A 21,795-nucleotide genomic window follows, 5' to 3' on the forward strand; every position below is an offset into this window, starting at 1 on the left:
GCCGGCGCATTCAAGTATTTATTACGCGGTGCGCCGAGGAACGCCGTGCATTTTTCACTCTTCGCCCGTGCATTTGCGGGTAAACATTTTCCCTGGAAAACGCGAATGCCCGGTGGGAATTTTTAACGGGCCAGATCTTCTAGAAACGAAATTTCGAGCCCTCCGATTTTAGAAATCTGGATAATGGCCCCCGGTGTCGCGACGAGCTAAAACGAATCGCCATCAATTTCGTGACGACTGGAATAAATTATTAATGAATATTCGGCGCGGATGGTAAATATGTCGCTTTTGTGCCAGTGGGTATTAACCACTCCATGCAGGGTGGGATAGCAAATCGATATTTTATAATGTTATCCGAGCCGATTTGGACGGAAAAGGCGAAAGAAAAGGGCAAATTTGGCCCATGGAACGTTTCAAACTGCACTCGCGTATCGTTTTGGTTTTTTCACGAACGAGGGAATTCCCGGGCGATTCATCGATTAAAATTGGAATGACGAAATGAAAATAATTTCAACTCGAAAGCTTGTAATTCGAGACCCCTTTGGAAGAATGCGCAAAATCCAGGATACGTGGGCGAAGCGATTCGAAAGCGGCAGGGTGGCGGATAAAACGAAATATTTCATTTTTTCGACATAACATTTCAACGTAATGAGGGGGATAATTCCCGCTGTTTCTATGGAACGCAATTAGTCGCGTTCGATTAGTAGTCGGTACCGGCAATGCATGAATACCTGGAATACTCATGTCGACGGAAAAAAAGAAAAAAGATAAAAATAGAATTTCCCGCTCCGAAACATGAGACAGTATTCGACGGGTCGGTGATAACGAATTTCGCTAACGAGTACTCGGAATTTTCGGCGAACTTAATACCAAAACTGAAAACCCGCGGAGATTTCCCTCCCGGGTTAAAAACAGCGGAAAAGCTGGAAGTTTCCATATAGCCGGTGAAAAATCGAGTGGCGGAATAAAAATAATTAAAACCCCTTCGCCCTTCAGGCCGACTCGATAGGATGCAGAAGAGCTCTCGAAAATCCCCGATGACAAGCGCAAACGTTCCCCGTGAAAAATGCACGGCCTGGCCTTGGGTGCGTGTTTTCCGCGCGGACACCCCGCGGCGGGTCCCCCGCACGCGCGTGTACGCGCCGGCCAATTTAAATAGACAGCAATCCATGAATACTCGACGTCTCGCGACGAAAGTGCAATTTGGCGGGCGCAAACAGGCTACAATATTTGATAATGCTCCGATAACACCGCGCATCGGTCCGGCTTCGCGGGGGGCCGCAGCGACCAGCTGGCCGATCGGCAAATAAAAATCGGGCCGAAAAGCGCGGCCGAATTGTTTGCCAGCGCGGTCCAACTGCAGCCGTTCGTTAAATATTTACGGAGCAGGAATTATGCGTCGCGGCTGCGCTCCGAAATTCATTCGGCACCCCCTCGGAACGCGCCCTCCTCCGCGATGCACGCGTTTTGCATAATCCAGGCGAATCGGCCCCTCGAACGAGAGAGAGTCCGAGAACGATGAGATACCTCTGCATGACTTTCTGGGGTTGACGTGTGAATCCGTTGGCCGAGCCTCCCCGAACCTCCCTTTTTATCATTAACAAACTGGCTCGGTGTGCTCCATCGCGTATACTAAACCCTCTGCGCTTCGGTCCGTCCGGGCGGAAATTCTCTCTCATTAACCCAGCATCCCTAACCGGTGCGGCTCCGCGTCGAATTTTCGTCATCCTCTTCGGGTGCGACCTCTGTTTCGAGTCCTTCCTGGTCTTAAGGTGTCGGTAAAGGGCAGATTTCTTCTACAATCGCAAGGGGGCTTCCTTCGACTCCGGGGTCACCTCGGATGGTGGTTGGTGCACCGGCTTGGGCGTAGGTGCGCGCATTGTGCGGCCGAGGCAAACCGTGTCCGAGAATGTACCCACTGCCGTGTAAGTGGTCTGCCTGTGGGCATGTACACGGAATCGCCATCGCCGATGGTCCTGTAAAGACTGCCAGCTATGGGCGCAGTATTATGGAACGCTAAGTGGGCGCGATAGGCAGCGCGTAAGGTACCTAATACGCACGGATGATCCTCGTGTAATGGAGTACAGAGGGAGGGTACTCGGTAGCATGAGTCACGGGCAATTCGAGATTTGCTCCAGAGGATGCATCAAAATCAAACTACCGTGACCGTACCTCCAGTTACCCTGCAAACGACAATGATCATCCTGGAGCGGATCTCGAAGGGCCCAAACATGCGACCTGGATTTCAGTCCTCCACCTTGAGCCCGATATTCTCAGGAAAATTCAGAAGTACTCGGTCCATGATCACGCAACTAGGGGCGGTAAAGTAGCTTCGAGATACCCCGACGGTCTATGTAGAGAATTTTCGCAAATCGTCACTTGGAAAGCTGCCCGTCCGTGTAATTCCACCGTGGGGGAATTCGGTAGCTCGGCCGTGGAGGTGCATCGGTAGCAGCCACCTCAAAATGTCCACATCGCGAAGAGACCCAAGACAAAGAGGCCGTGATCCCTCCACTCCGACGCCTTTCCTCGGCAAATCGCGCCCCCACGTACGATTAGCATAATTCGAAGGTCCCCGAGGCGTCTCCCTCTTACACGTGACGATTGCAGGTGCAACGAACGTCGTTCTTGCTCGGTGGATGTGCACAGCGGGATTTTCGAGGAGGACCCCTGTCCCGGAACGAGAAAGTACGTCGAAGCGCAGTATTATTGCCTAGGTTGGTTGGTTTTCATTTTTTTCATTTAGCCTTATGACCAGCGCCGAAACCGTCGATCCGCCAGTCGCGAAAATCGCGCTGGAAATTCCGAATGCACTGGAAGAGGGCATATCGGGTATAGGAGAGGTGCAAAAAGAGAAAATCGGTTAGGTAGGGTATATGTAGTCGAGTCAGGGCCCCCCCAACCATGAGCGACCGTCACGCGATGGTCAGTGGACGTCACCGGAGGTGCCGATGAACGGAGGGACGACCACCGAGGGGTTCAAATCCATCCAAAAGACCTTTTGGATAACGATCCATGGCAGTACACACGGTCCACTTAGCGCAATCGATTGGTAAAACCTTGCCGTTCCGGCACTGATTCCGTCCAGGTGCGATCACCAACAGAACTGCAGCATCGTTGCATCGACCGTACAATTTGGCGACCCGTGTCCAAACACGGTGAAGTACCTCGAGGCGCATTACATTTGTGGATCCGGTAAGTACAAGCATTCTATTTCGTCTCCGTTCCATTGCAAACGCGTATTTGCCGACGCCCAGAGCACCGGCAACGTTTCCACTGCGTACGAGACCGGTAACGGAGCCAATAAAGATCGCCGTTTCGATGAAGCCTCCGAGATCAAAGCTGGATCTGACGCGAAGACGCGCTCCCCGCGTCTCCCCGGATTTCCAGGCAAACTTTTATCATGCCAGTGACGGCAAAGAGCCTCGCCAAAGCACCGCGACTTCGGAACTTTGCGGCAACGAGATGCTCCCAAGGATCACCCATTCGGGAAGTGATGGTCGCGCTTATCGGGAATCATGAGTCCCGTTTCTTCGTCGCTCCCAAACGAGGAGTCCGAGAAATCATACCCGAGTAACGTTCAACGTCCCGTTGACGGTCGAATCTTCGGACTTGGAGTCCGTCGCTGGACCCGAGTGGTCCAGCGTCTTCCGCGCCGATTAGCTATTCCAGGGAAGTAGCCTCTGAAATGAAGTCGTCGATTCCCGGCGAAAGAAGAGGGCCCTTTCCAGCATCCTAATAGGGTGCGGAGAGGGTGAACCTCGAGCCTTAGCCGGGACTATCTGGGCGCGCATCGACGGTCCTGTATTTCACCTTATCGCGGCCCTCTTCGACCAATAAAGATGACCCCTATAGAGATAGCCTGGCGAAATACGCGGACAATCCCATTCCCGGATTAACTGGCGCCGCCATCTCGAGGTTAAAGATCGGCGTGCCTGGGAGTTGCGCGGTCACGATATACCGGTCGCGAAGCCAATCTGCGTTCGGCACGGAGGATCCCCGGGGAATCATCATAGCCTTCCCCTCTCCTAGCCGGGGAAGAATATGCCCGGAAAAGAATGGGGGATTTGCAAAGCTGAATAATGCAAAGCTGAAAGGTTTCGCGAGGAGCCGGGGGGCGGGGAGGGGCGAGAGGCGGAGGAGAGGGCGCGCGGGACGGGCCCGAGTCCTGGTCTTACAGATCTATTGTACGATCTTCGAGGAAGATTCTCCACCCCCTCCGACGCATCCTCGGCCGATCGTTACTCATCAGCTTTGCCCCGCCGGTGGAACCGGGCTCGCCGTCCCCGGAAAGCTCCCGCGGGGGCAGGGCTTCCCTTCCGCCTCCACTTTTGATTTCGTTAAATATTTACAGCCGCCACGACGACGACGTCGCGCCCCAGTCCGCCATGGCTGATAACGTCCCAGCCCAGTGTTTGGAGCACGGCTAAGCCGACCGTCAGGCCTCCCTCGAGGATTACCACGCCACCGGCCCAGCCTCCACCACCACCCCCCACGTCCACCCTGGCACAACCTGCGACCACCTTGCCAAGGTCAGTTTTCGGTCCATTCTCCTCTCGGTCCGAGTATGGCGACAGTAGCGCCTCCGAGGGTTGACCTAACTTGATCTCTTGCAGCGTGACGTCCACTAAGGTCGCCGTCGAGCCCGAAGGCGGTGACGGAGATGACGCCTCTTCAGGGAACCGACACGGTCCGCCAGTGCCGCCCGTTATGCCCGACACCACGCAGTCCACCACCACGTCCACCGTCCCACCGTGGAAAACCACGAGGAAGACCATCGGTATGCCATGGGACTTTGTCTTGCTTTTTTTGATGGACTTAAGTTTGCATCCTAACGGGACCGTGGCTAGGTCGTTACGCACGGCCAGAATTTCTGATACCTCGGGGACGATGTTGACGGGAGCAATGGTGATCGTTTCAGTGCCCAGCACCCAATATCCGGAGTCCAGCTCCATCGGACAGAGGTTCGACTATGGCAGGCAGGTCTGTCCTCCCACGAGGGCCAGGAACCTCTTCTGGAACGTGACACGCGCTGGCGAGGTCGCTGTCCAAAGCTGTCCCGATGGGGGCAATGGCTTGGCTAGGTGGAGGTGCGTCCTACGGGGAGATATGGCCACCTGGTATCTGGAGACCCCTGACCTCAGCGAGTGCAGGTCCGCCTGGTTGACTTCTTTGGAGAAACGCGTGAACAACGGCGACACTATACTCAGCGTTAGCAGCGAGTTGTCCCAAGTCACCAACAACAGCCAGATGCTCTACGGGGGCGACATGATGACCACCACGACGATCATTAAGAACATGGCTGAGAAAATGGCCGAGTCTATCAAAACTTACCAAGATCCCCGTCAGAAGGAGGTCAGCGTCTCGGAGTTGCTGGAGGGCGTCGTGATAACTGGGAGCAATTTGCTGGACAAGTCGCAAATGGCCTCGTGGAAGGATCTGAGTCACCAGGAACAGATGAGAGTTGCCACTTCCTTGCTGATCGGCTTGGAAGAGAACGCATTCCTCTTGGCCGACACCTTCACTTACGCGAGGAAGATCATTCATACGGGGAAAAATATACGTAAGTATTTTCCTACCAGGTGGATGATTATCCAGGGTGTACACTTACCTAGGTACCTCTTGACACGGAAATGTTCGTTCTCTTTTAATAACCGAGTTATTTCGGAATCCCCCCTATTTTCTATCATCATTGCTCGGAGATAGATTCCCTAGGAGGAGGAGAGTGGAGTACCATCCGAGCTCAAGGCGACTTTTAAACGGTGATCTATTGTTTTTCCAGTGATGGAGGTGCGCGTCCTCGATACGCGTAATCTGGACAATGACCTGGAGGTCTTCTCGACGGCATCTCAGCAGAAATGGACGGCCTCGAACGACCATGTGGAGCTGACCACGACGGCTCTTCTGGAAAACAGCGAAGGCGGCATCGTTAGGCTCGTCTTCATGGCGTTCGACAGGCTGGAGGAAATTCTGCAACCCCAAATGGAGACCTCGCCGTTTTCCACGAACGACGACCCCGAGTTTCGGCCAAAACGTAACGTCACTAGGATACTGAACAGCAAGGTGATATCCGCTTCCCTAGGCGGAGGAAGGCACATCCAGTTGACGGAACCAGTCAGGGTTTACTTCAAGCACTTGACCGCTGATAACGTCAGTAATCCCACGTGCGTCTTCTGGGATTATATCATGAGGTACGTCTCGGGCACGCAACTGCTTCTTCAGTGAACCACTTCAGGGATAATTAGACCTTGTCGAGCTCCAGAGAAAATGCATACTTGGAAGTAATTCATTCCCTTCTTGTCCTTAATTCACAGCGCGTGGTCCGAAGAGGGATGTCACCTACATAGGTCCAACGCCACGCACACCGTGTGCCAGTGCAATCACCTTACGAACTTTGCGGTCCTGATGGACGTTCATGCGGTGAAATTGGACATCGCTCATCAAGTCGCTCTCCAAATCATCACGTACACGGGATGCATCATCTCGGTCGTCTGCCTCGTTCTTGCCATCCTTACGTTCCAGCTGTTCCGAGGATTGAAGGTAGCTGCAATTCCGTATTAGTAAATTAGCCAATTTCGCCGAAATCAGCTGGCGACGCGGAAGTTACACGAAAGGACGGTTTCCTGGATAACGTTTGATACACCTCTTGTAACGTCTCTTTCTCGATTCCAGTCCGACAGAACGACGATTCACAAGAACCTGTGCGTCTGTCTGCTGATCGCCGAAGTCCTCTTCGTATGTGGCATCGGACAGACGAATCAAAGGATACTATGTGGCGTTGTCGCCGGACTCCTGCACTTCTTCTTCCTCTGTGCCTTCGCCTGGATGTTCCTCGAAGGTAACGGTCTCTTCCAAACGTCTGTCGACTTATCGAGAAAGGATTTTTAGTTGGGTCCCTAGGATCGCTCATAGTCACCTATCTCTGACGGTTCCATTCCTATTTAGGATTCCAGTTGTACGTCATGCTGATCGAAGTCTTCGAAGCGGAAAAGTCAAGGCTACGGTGGTACTATTTGGTGGCTTATGGTGCCCCTCTCCTTGTCGTCGCCATTTCCTGCGTAATCGATCCCCTCAGCTACGGTACCGATCGGTACTGCTGGTTGCGAGCGGACAACTACTTCATCTTCAGCTTCGTGGGACCTGTGATACTCGTTATTTTGGTAATTCCTCAATAAAAAAAATTTCTAATTAGTGATTACACTCTTGGTAGTCGGCTTCTCACCTTTCAATTCCACCGAACTTATCTTCGACCTCGTCTTCCAGGCTAACTTGGTGTTCCTGTCCATGGCGATCTACATGATGTGTCGACACGCCAACACAACGGTCTCCATGAAGAGTAAGGAACACTCTCGATTGGCGAGTGCAAGGTAAATCACCATTCTTCTTCCGTCAATGTACCTGCAACGGTGCAAGTTATAAATAAGAGTAATAAGTTCGGATAGACCCGATCGGCACAAGTGAAACGAATCGGTCGTACTTTAAGATAGCTTCGAGACTTTTGTTGATGCTTTCGCCTCACGTGCGCCGGCTTTTACTGGCTTACATGACCTCACAAAAGTATTACGTCTCCCATACATCACATACGTAGTAGTTTTCAGTTTACATACTTTGTTGGAATGATTTTCAAGTCCCATGCGTTACGATACACGACCACGTATATCCGAATTCAATCGCAGCACTTGTGACCCCAAATTCGCTGTAAATTGATATTTTCCATTAACTTCCAAATCTTTATTCAAAGTAAGAATCACGATCCCTCTCGTTACAGTAGCGCAATTGCGTAAAGGAGCGTCGTCCGTTTCGTTTTTTTTTCCCCCGGATAATTAATTTCTGATATTTTTCGAGACTTATGGAAAAGTGATCTCAGTACTCGGTGATGTTTTACCGTCGAATGTTCTTTCTGAGTGAAGTCGGACGTTTCGGTCAGAATCCAGATCGGTTTCGTGCTATTGAATTTCGTTGCATATTAATATTAGAATACTGGTGGTGGTAGGAAAGTATACCGCAATCTCGATGCGAATTACTGTTGGCCTGGAGTTGCCCCACACGCGAAGTCGAATATTAAGGTCGATAAATCAAATAAAAGAAATTCCCTCCTGTCACGTGCCGAGCTCGAGAAACGATGCGATGCCGGCGATGCCTTAAGAAATCTAACCAGTTTCTTGTCCATATGAGATTAAATTGCAAATGATACGTGTGGCCGCCGCACCGGCCAGAGACACCAGTAATGCGGATCGAGCGTTACAATGACAGGAAATTATTTAATTAATGGTGCCGGAACAATCACCTAACTGCTGTCTTGTTTCATTTTTGTATTAAACCTCCTACCCACTTCTGTCTACACTGTTCTACATTCTTCTGCATGGCGTGGTTGGTTGGTAGTGGAAAGGAAGAGAATGCTCTTCCCAACAAATTGCAAGCGCACTTGTAAGATATTTACGATTTTTATTATTACTCCTCTCTATGTACCCCTTCTCTGCGTCTCTCGACGTTACTAATCATTTAACACGTTCCCCTTCGTTTCGTAACTTAGTTCCTCGTTAGAGTAGTGGTAGAATAGACTGATCAACACAACGCCGCGCAGTCGCGCCGAAAAATGATGGAAACCAGTAAATTCACCTTCCCTCTGTCTATAGTGCTCATGAATTAACATATAGCATCAACGTCTCCTACGTTGCCTCCGGATAACCTGAATTTTGTCATCGTTCATCACGAATCAGTAGTCACACACTCATGTGCATCGTTCACCTTTTCTTTGCTCCGAGTTAAATGCGAGATTTTACTGCATGCCGTTTTGCATCTCCTAGTGTCGATTGAATCACCGCTGAGGTACGAATTCGCTGGGCTGACAAGGCCTAGAAACCTGCAGGAACGTTTTCTAAGAACGTCTGGGAAGTTTCTACGCTTTAGTCGCGGTTAATTAAAATTAATCGTGGAAGTTGATTTGTCGACTCCTAACCATGCTTTTGTGGTTCCATCAGGGCTTGGCTGAGAGGAGCCATCGTGTTGGTGTTCTTACTGGGGCTCACGTGGACTTTTGGGCTGCTCTACCTGAACCAGGAGTCCGTGGTGATGGCGTACATCTTCACCGTTTTAAACAGTCTTCAGGGTCTCTTCATCTTCGTGTTCCACTGCGTGCAGAATGAAAAGGTAAGGTCGTGATCCAAATCATGGTTGTTCGATCCTACCGTCCATGGTCCTATCGCCAGACTCGTTATAGAGAATCCTGGAGTCCTTGAAGGAACATCTCCAGCACGAGTTGGTCACAGGCTCCCCTAAAATGTCCTCCGGGACCTCGTCCGTTTCTCGTTCCAGGTCCGAAAAGAGTACCGCAAGTTCATCCGACGTCATTCCTGGCTGCCGAAGTGCTTGAGGTGTTCGAAGACGATGACCGGAAGTTCGGGAGGGTCTTCGGGCACTTCGGGGGGTCCTGCGGGGGCCAACGGCGGAAAGGACTTCCCGTCCCACAACACATCCTCAAATGCGTCCGCCCCGACGACCGACAGCTCAGGACTCTCCTTGCACGCCCCTGCCAATGTGGGTACCTCACCGAACAATCACAGCAACCTGGCAGCAGCCTGTAACAATACGAATCTTTCGATAAACATGAACCTGAGCAATTTGTCGCTGAGGTCGCCGGTCGGGGCACACCAGATGCACATGATGGCACCTAGCAACCACAATAGGCATCCCGCCCAGCAAGGTATCCAAATACCGCTTATACACCAAACCAGGACACCCGCTCGTGGTCTTTCGCTTTCTCTGCCAGTAACTAATAATCCACCTGGATCCAGGGATTCGAGCCCACGTCGGCGAGTCTTCCATCACCTCGGGAACCACTGGATATGAGAAATCCAGTGAATTCCGAGTGGTGGAGGAAGCTGACGAGCGTGGGTCGAAACCGCTCCAGACACCGCCGTTGTTAAACAACTCTCGTAGGCTCTCCACCGAAGAAATTGGCCCTGATTACGCGATGGTACCGATAGCTAGATTTGTTTCAAACACGCAAAATGGGCTACCACCTACGTCCCACCTCAGGGTGTATCGCGTGGAACCGGTAGCGTGCGGTCGTATCGTACAGCATTAGAGCCCTCACTCAAGGGGGAAGCGATTAGAATTCGCGAGCGATAGACACACCTCGAGTGCTCGGAATTAGTCATCTCGGCTCCGGAACGACGTTCGGGGAAATTATTCGGCTGTCGATGACGCTCCGTGGAATTGAAACTCGGGCTGATTGCATGGCGGAGAAGTCGGGCGAGGGTGCACGTAGAAGAGTTTTAATTGTGCGCGTTTAAGGGCCTCTTCAATGCTGGGCAACTAGGCGACGTGCGGTACCTTGATAAATTTTATTCTTTCAATGCATCCTCATGAGGTATTCACCGCGGGAGTTTCCGGGCTCGAGGGGAAAGTACGGATGGGAGGAAACTAGGACGTCCAGCTCGTCTTTGGACCGACTCGAGCGAATTCTCAATCGATTCGAAGATCGAAGTAGCATGAATCGACTCACCGGAGGGATCCCGTCCTGATAACGTTGCTGGAACAGTTTCGGTAGAAAGTAACTACCGGCGATAGGGTTGCATAGAAATGTAGGAAGCGCGTAGTCGGGCCATTCCGTCGGTGGAGAAGTTAAAGTTTCCATTGACCCCTAACGCAGATCTCTCGCAAGCATGCCGTAGGTCGTCCTCGTTGCGAGGAGTAGCGCCGAGAAAGGTCGACTTCTCGAAGACCCTAATCGATCGCACCCTTAGAGAGAGCTACGGAACCCTTTACTAACGCTGGTGATTCTTTACGCTTACTCTTTCTGGCGGGGTTTGGTGTACGCGGTTGCCGGCTACTTTGCCCACTCTGTGTCATCCGAGTTCCCACCGTCTCTGCATGGTTTCTCGTTGATCTCGGACACTCGCCTCTTCGTTTCTATCTCTGTACCTCGAACCTACCTCCGACGATCGGCACAGATAGCGAGGCAAGGTCGGCTCGAGTGTCGGACCGACCTTGCAGTTGCGAGTCCGTTTCCGAGCCCTCCAGGGTACGGAGAAACGAGAGCTCGTCCAAGCGAACGGACTCGTTGCAGTTCGGTTCCTGGAATCGAACTTGATGGCGAACGTCGAGCGAATCCTAGGTCCACTTACCATGAAACTCGAGGAAAACAAAACCGTATTGACTTGAGTTTCACCCCAGAGGCTGGGAGCGAGAGCGAAACAGAGACAGTGGGCAAGCTGCGGAAGAGAGCGCGATACTCGAAAGATTCGTAATGTGCAGGCGACTGGATGTACCTTAGGCCTAGATTTTAAGTCCGAAGAATCTCGCACCCACGTCCTTAAACGCAATGCCTCGCGAGTTTGCTGCTACCGCATCACCACGTCCCACCGCGCCTCCTGCGACTCTCGCACGCACGAAATTCGGCGATCCTTGTGCACTCCTTTGGCGAAGCGGAAACCTTCCTCGAGGTCGATCGCTTCCTGAAAAGCGCTAGAACCGAGGGCCTCGTCCGCTGCACGGCCGCAGCGCGCGAAGCCCCTGCCCAAGTACCACCCGAGAACGAGTCCCAAACCCACCAACCCATCCTTCCAGATCCTTTGGACGAGCCCATGACGCGCTTCCTCCCAGGTAATCACGTGTCTACCTGGAATCCGCAATTGGGGAAAGGCATAGTTCGCGTGATTCACTTTTGCACCCGGTAAGTAGTTCCCATCCGAGCCTAGGGGGCCTAGGTATCGACTGGGGGCCGCGAACCTCGGGGATCCTTTTGCGTGACTTCTCCCAATATGTGGCTGACGTCCCTACGTGTAACGCCCTCGACACGCACGGCTTGGAAGCGTGCATGCAAACGTCACGGGCTTCAACCTGAATCGACGCACGTTTCCGAGACAGGCCGAACCGTTTCGTCCTGGATCAAGCGGAAGGATCACCCGAGTCGTCGGGTACCTAACGAAAGTTCCTGTCGCGTACCTACGACGGAGAATGAGGGGACGATGACGAGGACCAACGTTTTGTGGTAAAGTACCGATGGGAGGGGATTCGACGGTAGACTATCCTGACGATCCCGAAGACGATCCCAAAACCCATACCTCAGATGCCGTCCAGCGTGCGCAGCTGTAGGACGAGATGTAGTAAAGCTCTAGAAGTACTCGAGCGCAAAGTGGACCAGGTAAAGAGAGTCTGGTTTAAACGTTGGTTTGCAGTATTTGGCGTCCGTCCGAGGTTGGCCAACTAGCGAGGGGCAGCCGGCAGTGCCGGCAACAGCAGTCGCTGTGCCCCGAGAACCCTCGTCAGAGATTCGTATCGTGGAGACGCTGCCCTACGTCCGACTCGCTTTCCCCTCAGCTCCCCATAATATCCCGAAATCTGCCACCGCAACCTGGGGGTTCTTTAACAAAAATATCGCGTGGAAGGTAACTAATTCACGGCTAACGCGCCTCGCTACTAACTTAGTGATCTCGAGAAGCCGAGGACCCAGCTCTGCCGCAGTTCCAAGTTGAGATGGCGACCAAGTCTGGCATTATGGAGCCATAGGAACCCTCACGAAGAGGTGCATCACCAGGTCCTACGACCCCGATGGACCTAATGGGAGCAGGGTCTTCGGCTGAAATTTCTTCTCTCTCGTGCATGACCTGCATACACCCTTTTATTCCGATACACGCGACTGCTCCCAGAGTACTCGCGTGTAACGCGAATAACGCTTGTGAATCTACACTCTAGTTGGATCAGTTCCGTTTCTACCGGTTCGCGCCTGGACGGAACCCTTTGCGGTTCGGAGTACTTTTCATCCTACCGGTTCGAAGCAATTTTCTTACATTGCCCATTTTCAAATTCCGAGTATAACCGCCCCGCAACCCTCGGGTCGAGCAAACTACCTCGCGAATCCGATGAAACACCGAATATCAAGGACTAGGGTTCTCTTCGTTCATCATCTCGGAGACCGATCCACGTAGACCGCGCGACCCTGCGACCCTCCGCGATCTACCACCATGTAACCCAATCTCTGGTTTCTCCCTACAGAACATTTCTTTTAAGTCGTACTCCCGTGACTCGGGGCACGGTGGATCGGAGCAAGAGGACTCGCCCAGAACCCACGGCTCGATGACCCTGGGCCACTCGGGTCGAGCCAGGGACCGGAAGGCGATGGTGGAGGGGGCGGCCGAGGCGGCGAACGGGGTCAGCATGGGAGGCAGCATGGGAGTCAACATGGGGGGCGGCATCACGGTGGCCGGCATGAAGACGAGCACCGGCCGGAGGGCGGCGTCGCCCTACAACCACACCTATACGGAGATCAGGGACGGCCGTGGGGCGCACCACCCGATGCACGTGGCCCACCACCACGTGCACCTATCCAGGGGCCCAATGGGCGAGGACGACCCGGTCTACGAGGAGATCGAGCGCGGCGCCGAGGTCCAGGTCTCGGACATGTCCGACGAGGACGTCAGGCGGCAGAGCGACATGAGCAGGCAGTCGTCGCGCAGCTACGGCGACCACCGACCTCTGATCCCGTACTCGCCGGCCAACGACCGCGGCCTGGGCCACTACGGTCAGACCCTGGACCGCAACGCCATCCACTACGACGCCTCCCAGTACAGCCCGGCCCAAGAGCGGACGTTCAACGCCTGCTGGGAGAAGTTCAGGCGGCAACAGCCCAAGTACGAGCTGGACGAGCTGCCGCGACTGCCGACAGGGTACGGCGCGCCGCCGCAGGACCACGGCCGGACCGTCGCCGTGCTGAACGGCCACAAGGTGGTCTGCCACCTGCAGCCGCAAACCGACGTCTACGGGGGCCGCAACGTCCCGCCGCCCTCCTACAGCGAGTGTTAAGCCCGGCGTCGACGCGCAGGGCGCGATCGACCTCGGCCACCGGTCGCCTGGGACGCTCCTCCTCCGAGGTGACCGACCTCGCGGCCGCCACCTCCGGGGCCCACGTCCTCCTGGACGTGGACTCGGCTCTTCCACCCCTTCGACTTCAGGGTCGCCAGTGGGGAGCGGAAAACCCACCCGAGCGACTTGCCCTGCTCGGGCCTCCGCAGTCCACGACTCCACGAGGGACGAACTTCGCGGTTGACGCGCATGGAACGATCGGAAGTTCCGGGAAGAGCTGGACCCTGAAAATCCCTCCTCGGCGACGCGTCGAGGGATCCTCCAGCTGGCCTTTCGCGACCGGCGACCTCGAAGAGTCCTGGCCGGCTCCTTGAGGCATCGCGGGGATGGACGCGTGTGCGCGATAGGAGCGAGCGAGTGGACGAGCGCGTCCGACCGAAGCGAGAACGACGCAGTCCCCGTCGACGGAACTCGGATATCGGGAAATCCGAAAATCCTCACACATGTCGCCGAACCGTCGACGGACCGCGACGTCAGGGACTCGCCGGAGGGACAACCAATGGAGCGGACAAATCATAGGTACTGTCGATATATCATTAAGCGTTAAGGTTTAAGATTAGGGTACCGTCGAAGTCTCAGTGACGACCTATTTGTCGCGAGTCCAGACCCGACGATCGCGAGCCGGGACGCTGGTCAGCGGGACCAGCGTCCGGCGACTCGGAAACGAACTCCTATCGTCCTGCCAGATTTGCGCCGATCTTCGGCGTTCGGGAATCGCCACGCTTTCTCGCTCGCTGCCGAATGACCAAACTCGGTGACGAAACCGACGCTCGGTGGCCGCGAAACGCTGCAACGTCGCTGCGTCCTTTGACTCCAAACCACTTCGTGGTGCAAATTGTAAAGTCGTTTACCAGTACGGCTCTTCGCTTGGAAAGCGTCCAGGGCTAGGTTCTAGATAAGAATGCCTAGTTTTGTTTTTTTTTTTTTTGTTAAATATAGGGAGGTAACGTTTACCTCCACCCTGTGCACGGAGGGTAGGTGATCGTCTTGCATCGTAGCGATTTTTTTTTTCTTATTCGTGATAAATCAGGGTTTATGGAAATACAGTGGAAGGGCTGCAGCGACGCTACAGAGCTGATTCTGTACTTCCACCTGAATTCGCAAGGATTTCTTTCCCTGCGGATTTTTTTTTCTTTTTAATTAGAACACGGTATTACAATTTACTCTAATGGCGCAAGCTCATCCTGCATGGATGTTTGGCGAACGTTTCGTTTCTTCGAGGGTTCGTAGAACTTGGAAGGAACCTTGGGCCATTAGAGCACTCAAATGTCATGGCGTCTTTACGATCTTGCAGGAAGATCGCGGTAACGTTGTAACCATTGTAACTGGGGTGTTTACGTTGTAAAGATGGGGTATCGTCGTTAACGTCGTAGCGAGTGACGGTCCCTTAAACCACCGTGTAAACGCGGAGTAACAGCGATGTCAGGTTTTCCTGCAAGACCTTCCGATGTACCAAAGGCTGTAACGAGGACTCCGCAGCGGTACATCGATCGGAACGTATTTGCCGGATGTATTTCCCATTCTGCAAAATCAGCGCTCGCGTGGAACCCCGAAACCCAGTGCTCCGGGGGTCCTTCAGTTTTTCTTTTTCCCTTTTTATCCCGGTCCGTTTTCGAACGATCCGGAATTATTGAACGCGTCCCAATTTCCGGACGTCGGGACGAGAGCGCACTTCGGCAAAGTGCACGCGGGAACAAGTCTCGGGATTTAAACCACGAAGCAAAAGAGTACCCCCGCGGGTGGAAATGAAATTTCCCCTTAAATCGAAGGCGCGTATCGAAAAGCTCGGCGCAGGTCCTGGCAAAAACGCGAGAGACTCGAAAATTCCTTCACCGATCGCGTCCTGCGATCCTCCCCTCCCGCCCCGATCTCCCTTCTCTGTAAATTGCTTTCGAACGTTATGTTTTTGTCTTCAAAATGTTATTTTTATAAATATCTCTATAAATATATATATGTATATGTATATGTACACAGTAATAATTACACTAACAAGGCGAAGCAAAAGTAGGAAGTGCAGGCGTAGCGATATGCGATTTTTTTTTTCTTCCGAATGAAGCGTCGTTCGAGACTTAGTCACTGTTCATTTTTTGATTTTTTCCTTTCTTCCTTTCGTTCCCCTCTCTGCTGATTCAAAATGAAAACGAGACGGTATATCGTATGCGTATCTAAGGTGTAACTACGAGAGATCCCGCGCGCTATTTATTTTTTATCAATCGTGAATGTTAATAACGATTAATTAATCGGCCAGCGACGACGGAGCGACGTCGCGTTATTGTGATCGATCGATCGTCGCGATAATCGCCAATCGTTGTCTTCCAGGCGTCGAAGTCTCCGCCGTCGTGCGTGCCCGAGCGGACGCACTTGCGTCGGGAAACGCAATTTTCTTCGTCAACGATGCGTTGTATGAAAAAATGTTCCGGACGAAAGTTGTCCCTCGCTTAATGGTCGACAACTTTCTTACGGCACGTTTTTCTCCTACTGAACTCCGTTAAGCAGAAAATTGCATCCAATTGGTAGAGGTGCAGCTGCGACCGCTCGCCTCGACATGGTGGCGTTGCCAGAATGGAGGATATTTCCTTCCGAAAAAGAAACTATTCAATTTGGTAATTTGATACGACTGAATCGAAGGGAATTTCCTGCACTTTGGTGATGATTTGTATGGTGGTTAGATGTCAACGAATGGCGACGACGACGACCGCTTTGCGGAGAGCGCTCGGGTGATGCGAAAGCGGTGCACGATTTGACCCTTTCTGGGTGGCAAGTGTTGACCATTTATTTATTCGAAAACCGCCGCCGAATCGTGCATTCCTTTTCCCGTACACCCGGAGTCTATGATGATAATACACGTGTAGGCAATTGTAATAGAAATAACCGTATTAATGGTACTGCTGTGTTAAGTGTATAAGTGTTCCCTGGTTTCCCCGCAGTTAAATTGTAATCGCTCCTCGTAGCAGGGTGAAAATTCGCTCGCGGATTCTACATTGACAATTACGACCGCGAATCGCGTGTAACTCGCGACATTCGGCCTCATATTCATTTAACGATCGCGTCCAAGAATGATTTTACTACCAAAGTCAAAACCACGGTCGCATTTTTCGCTCTTGTCGAAGTGTCGCCTTATCGGGCCGATGGCATTAATTTCCATTGTTCGCTACCTTTTTATTTATGACTACCGTCGAAGGAGGACATCCTTCCGTAACCTCCTTAAGCATATTTCAAATTATTCTTGCAAGTTGACAACGTAAGGAAAAGATGAAGTTTCAAATCGGTCAACTTTTTTACGATCTTCGACCACTTAGAAACGACCTCGACAAGAGTCTCGACGCGAGCGTGTCGCTTAAGATATACGAGAAATTAGAATTGTCTTATCAATCAGGACGTTCATTGTAACAATTGGGTTTGCTCAATATTTTACACCAAGGGACCGGCGAATTTTGCTTTACAACGGAACCGTCAACGCACCGCGTCGACCGCCCTGTAAATTAAGAGTTACACCGTTGTAAGATTATCCCGTAATTGACTGCATTCTCGGAAAAGACAAACGAACAAAGAAAACTATCGAAATTCGTGACGGAAGATTGGTGGAAGTGAAGTAACTACCGAATGCTTATCGCAGGAAAATTTATTCTTCGTTAATAATTAAGAAAACCGATGTAAGAGCGTAACGAAAATGCGTTCGCAACAATAGCGAGGATCAGTGGCTGTCGCATTTTCCCTAATTACATGTCAAGTGCCGTATCAGCATGAGTCATATAATCGAGTCACGCAATGCAATTGCTTAGAAAGACTTCGTTCCTACTTCTTCCAACGTACTTCTAACGAATGGAATGGCACCATTGCAGAGCAATACACTTCTATGTAAATAATACAAATAACCGAATAGTCCAAAGTAAGCGAATCTTCGTGTTCTTTTAATCGCAACGGCGAAGAGTAAAAATATTTTCTAACCAAGTGGAAAACGATAACGACGCGTTGTCTAAAAATCATTCGACAGTTGGTGATCTTCGTTAGAAGGTGGAGGCTCGCTTAAAGGGCCCGGATATTAGACGATTCCTTATACGTCGTGCACTTTTCTTCTTTCTATCTTGCACAATGTTACGTCACGAAACGCGTAATCTCAGGTAATCGTAAAGATGACTCACATTCCATCCGATACAACTAGGGTCAGGATTAGGGAACGGCGAGGGAATTCGCGACGATATATCATTTACAGGGAACCGGCATCGCGTCAGAGCGTTTACGTTATTACGGTAATTAGTTACGTACATCGCATTAAGTAACGTACAATGTAAATAGTGTAAATAGGGCTTTGTACATGTTGAATACTTGTAATGTAAATGAGAGCGAAGAGACATCAACGCTGGACAATGAATGAAATGACCGAGCGAAAGCAGGTGAATGAGGAAGAGATCTAAATAAAAGGAAAAAAAACTTACTAGTAAATAGTAACGAAAGACGAACGACTAACGTGAGACGAAAATGGCGGACGCGTAAGTTTAACTTAAGACCCTAAACATAATAGGTATGTAAATAAATTAATTGAAGAAATTAAAGTATCGAAGCCCAAGTAATCATTGGATATTTATAACGCGAACTCCAACTAAAGTAGGGAAAACGAATGAAGGATGGACTCAAGCACGCGAAACCGTGCATCGATCGAGCGTAACTTTAAACATATGCAGCATTTATCGGATGGACAGATATACAATGCATGTTTTATCCTTAGCCGTTTTATAAAGTAATCTTCCCTCCTGTATCATCTCGAGAATCAGACCGTAACGCTGTATCTCGCATCGTCACACTTGTCTATACTGTCCAGTCGAGATGTTCCTTTGTTGAGTTATCGTTTCAGTTGTCCATTATACAATTGCGCACTATATTTGCACGCGAATACCAGGCCAAAATTTTCCGACTTCGAGGATCTTTTCCGTTCCCTTTTGTACAGAACTTTCACTTATACGGTGCTGGCATAGAAGTCGTGCTCGGCGGAGGAATCATGTACGTTTCTTACGGTTAATAGAGATTTTCAGATAATAGACTTCTTTTGTATGATACATTTACCAGGACTCCGGAGTCCAATGTCCTTTGGTATTTGCGAGCAAGCAGCGCGCATTCGTACTTCATCGCCTACTTGTGCATTTCCAAAACTCAAAGCAACAAGAACGTAAGACAGATATTTTTCAACTCGCGAGAGCGCCTCGTTTCTTGATTTTGTATGCTTCTCTAAGACTGTCTGATAAAGAAACTGAATAAATAAATGTGTACCAATCTCTGAATACAACAGTCTGAATTTATTCAAAGTGTCTATCGTTCCCTTTCTTCCTATATCTAGTTTTCACCATGAAGAAAGGACATCTATCTGTTTGCTCCAAATTTGAGCAATAAATTAACGACATCTTCCTGTTTGCTTCTACGTGCCACAGTAAGAGGTGTCATGTTAAAGTGTGCCTCAACATTAACTGGAATTAAATTATTTCTTAAAATATAGTCTATGGCTTCGATGTTTCCCACTAATGCAGCAACGTGTAAGATAGTCTGTCCAATAACGTCAACAGATGTAACATCGGCACCTAGTTTCAGCAGAAGTTTCATTGCATTTGATGATCCACTTTTTACAGATTCATGTAGCGGAGTAGATCCAGAAGAATCACGACAGTTTAACAGATTTACGTTCTTAGCTACCAGAATACTGATCGTGCTCTCGCAATCATGGAATGCTGAAAGGACGATATATTGTTTTGAATTAAACTTATGAGTGCGACGATAGAATTAAAAAAGTGCTTGTGCTAATAAATGTACAGGTTGCAAAAAAAATATGCGTAACCACTAAATAGTCATATTCACCAGCAATATGTAAAACACTACGGCCATTATTACTCCTAGTATCGATACTCTCAGGAAAGCGATCCAGTAGCAATTTAATGACCTCTACATCACCGGTTCGACAAGCTAGAGATAACGGTGTCCAACCATCTTTATTGCGAATAAATGGGTTCGCATTTGCTTTCAATAAGGCATCGACGCATTCACGTGCTTTCGTGTTTTTCTTTGTACATGCCAGCATAAGTGGCGTCCAATCCCCCCGTTTCAACGAATCTACATAAGCACCTTCAAAAAGAATATCACCCTTTCGTAACGTTTTTCACTCCATAATGAAAGAAAGAGAATTAAGAACAATTTTATAAAGACTCACGTATAACGGAATCAACCTGCAAGAGTGTACACCGAAGTATGACTTAAGTACCAACCTTGCTGAATTAGGTACTTCAATATATCGCTTCTAGAAAATTGTGCTGCATCGTGCAATGGCCTTTTCATATCATTATTTGTGACATCGACTCTGTAAGATGGTCTACTCCATCCTTCGCAAAGGTGCTTAACGACATGCAAATGACCTTCTCGAGCAGCTAAATGCAGTGGGGTGTCATCAGAAACGACCTGCCGATGAACGGTCCAATTGTTAACGCTAAATTCAACAGTAAGTGCTTTAATTCTTAGCAGATCACCGGCTTGACATGCCTGGAGAAATTCTCGAGAGAGGTTAGGTTTGGCTGACATGAGTTCACTCCCTAGATTACGCAGTTTAATTGGTTCACTTCTCTTTTAATGACTATCTCGTAGTCAATACAAATTTAAAATTCTTATAATATAGTAAAACAGGTTTCATCGCCAATCCTGGTACACATTCTTTAAAAAGTCAATTTCATGAAAGCTTCTCAGAGTCTTGTTCAGTCTTGTTTGCAGAGATGAGTTGGGAGATTGCTTACGGGCAGGATCGTGCAATCGCATCCTGTGCTGCCCTCTGGTTTCGTACGTCAGCTTTCACCGTTTTTTGCCCCTAAGGGCGGGCAACGAATTTCTGGTAGGGGCTCGCGCACTCGCGATGCCGTCACACTCGCATGGTATTACCATCACGAGTATGTGAGCTGTCAACGGTTACTGGTAGATGACACCGCCATCGCGAGTGCGCGAGCCCCTACCATAAATTCGTTGCGCCGCCCTTGGGGGCAAAAAACGGTGAAAGCTAACATACGAAACCAGAGGGCAGCACAGGATGCGATCGTGTGGGGATTGTCAAATATATTTCACCACTTTATTTATAGTTATTGCTTTATTTTCATAGCAAAAGGAGCGGATTTCCACATGCGCTCTAGAATTGGTCACAAAGTCTTCTCATCGATTTTCAACCGTTTAGTAAACATTTTCCGACGTAGTCGTCTTTTGGTTCGAGGTAAGTAAAGTAATGTGCACGCGGGGTAACGCAGTTTACTCCGTCCTGATCGCATCGCGCTCGACGCACGCTACGCCCCAGGTGGTCGATGGCCGGACTTCGTCCCGGGCCCGCCACAATCGCGCGACCCTGCCCGTGAGCAATGTCCCAACTCATCTCTGCAGGGGTCCTCTTATCTTTGAGTTGGGCCGCCACTGGAGGGTATCAAATGGCAAGTATGTCCATTCTCCACCGTTGGACGGCACAGAACGCGATCGTGGGACCTAGCCCGTCAGTAATTTCTTTACCATCTGGGAGTATGTTCGGTTTTAAACAGAGCACAGAAGATTCATTATCGACGGATTGCCAGTTTGTGCCCTATCGATAGTACGATTAACTACCGCGGGTAACGTGACAGGTAATGCGTCTTACTCCGTGAATCTTAATGTTTCTAGGTTAGGCCGTCTTGACCAACTCTGCGCATTAAGACGAACCTTGGAAGGTTCCTCGCCAGAGATCGCGAAGTGCATCGAAAACGTGAACGAAACTTCAGATGCCAAGCAACTAGTATTGTTTACGTTTCCAAAGGGAAAATAATTTCGTTCCGTTAATGTTAAAATGATACCAACAGTATTATGTTAAAATATACATTTATTTATCCTTTTGCAATTTCCTTTCTTACGTTTCTTTTTACCACGAGGATACAGAGTTCTTACAAA

The 21,795-nt window shown here is 50.3% G+C and overlaps 2 protein-coding genes across 6 annotated transcripts in view; one reads left to right on the plus strand and one right to left on the minus strand.

Moving 5' to 3' along the window:
- LOC105699824 (latrophilin Cirl) overlaps positions 1-19,144 on the plus strand; it is a 183,924-nt gene extending 164,780 nt beyond the window's left edge. The window contains exons 4-16 of one of the 4 annotated variants that reach the window (XM_012425166.1): positions 2,611-2,717; positions 4,355-4,532; positions 4,617-4,780; positions 4,922-5,563; positions 5,783-6,191; positions 6,315-6,540; positions 6,673-6,838; positions 6,946-7,160; positions 7,264-7,367; positions 8,383-8,427; positions 8,982-9,150; positions 9,316-9,537; positions 13,000-19,144. In XM_012425166.1, the coding sequence (XP_012280589.1) occupies positions 2,611-2,717; positions 4,355-4,532; positions 4,617-4,780; positions 4,922-5,563; positions 5,783-6,191; positions 6,315-6,540; positions 6,673-6,838; positions 6,946-7,160; positions 7,264-7,367; positions 8,383-8,427; positions 8,982-9,150; positions 9,316-9,537; positions 13,000-13,806 (3,454 nt within the window). In that variant the 3' untranslated portion in view covers positions 13,807-19,144. Of the gene's footprint in view, positions 1-2,610; positions 2,718-3,088; positions 3,196-4,354; positions 4,533-4,616; positions 4,781-4,921; positions 5,564-5,782; positions 6,192-6,314; positions 6,541-6,672; positions 6,839-6,945; positions 7,161-7,263; positions 7,368-8,382; positions 8,428-8,981; positions 9,151-9,315; positions 9,704-12,999 lie in introns of all 4 variants that reach the window. The other 3 variants (XM_012425165.1, XM_012425168.1, XM_012425167.1) reach the window with 3 other exon arrangements.
- LOC105699826 (ankyrin repeat domain-containing protein 16) lies at positions 18,892-20,597 on the minus strand. 2 transcript variants are annotated; one of them, XM_012425170.2, is made up of 4 exons: positions 20,386-20,597; positions 20,115-20,304; positions 19,711-19,974; positions 18,892-19,583 (listed from the first exon to the last, which is right to left on the minus strand). In XM_012425170.2, the coding sequence occupies exons 1-4, from the start codon at positions 20,422-20,424 to the stop codon at positions 19,222-19,224; spliced, it is 855 nt and encodes a 284-aa protein (XP_012280593.1). In that variant the 5' UTR covers positions 20,425-20,597; the 3' UTR covers positions 18,892-19,221. The 2 variants fall into 2 exon arrangements, with proteins under 2 accessions (XP_012280593.1, XP_012280592.1); XM_012425169.2 differs by having other exon boundaries at positions 20,115-20,597.
- Positions 20,598-21,795: the final 1,198 nt, after the last annotated feature.

This window comes from Orussus abietinus, unplaced genomic scaffold (assembly GCF_000612105.2).
Source record: "Orussus abietinus isolate OABI.00-Male unplaced genomic scaffold, Oabi_2.0 scaffold19, whole genome shotgun sequence".
NCBI lineage: Eukaryota > Metazoa > Arthropoda > Insecta > Hymenoptera > Orussidae > Orussus > Orussus abietinus.

Coding starts and splice junctions, on each gene's coding strand:
- LOC105699826 (XM_012425169.2), bottom strand. CDS start 20,424: ATGTCAGCCAAACCTAACCTCTCTCGAGAATTTCTCCAGGCATGTCAA. Junction 19,975..20,114: donor GAAGTACCTAATTCAGCAAG/GTTGGTACTTAA, acceptor TTCTTTTTGAAG/GTGCTTATGTAGATTCGTTG. Junction 19,584..19,710: donor TAGTGTTTTACATATTGCTG/GTGAATATGACT, acceptor TCGTCCTTTCAG/CATTCCATGATTGCGAGAGC.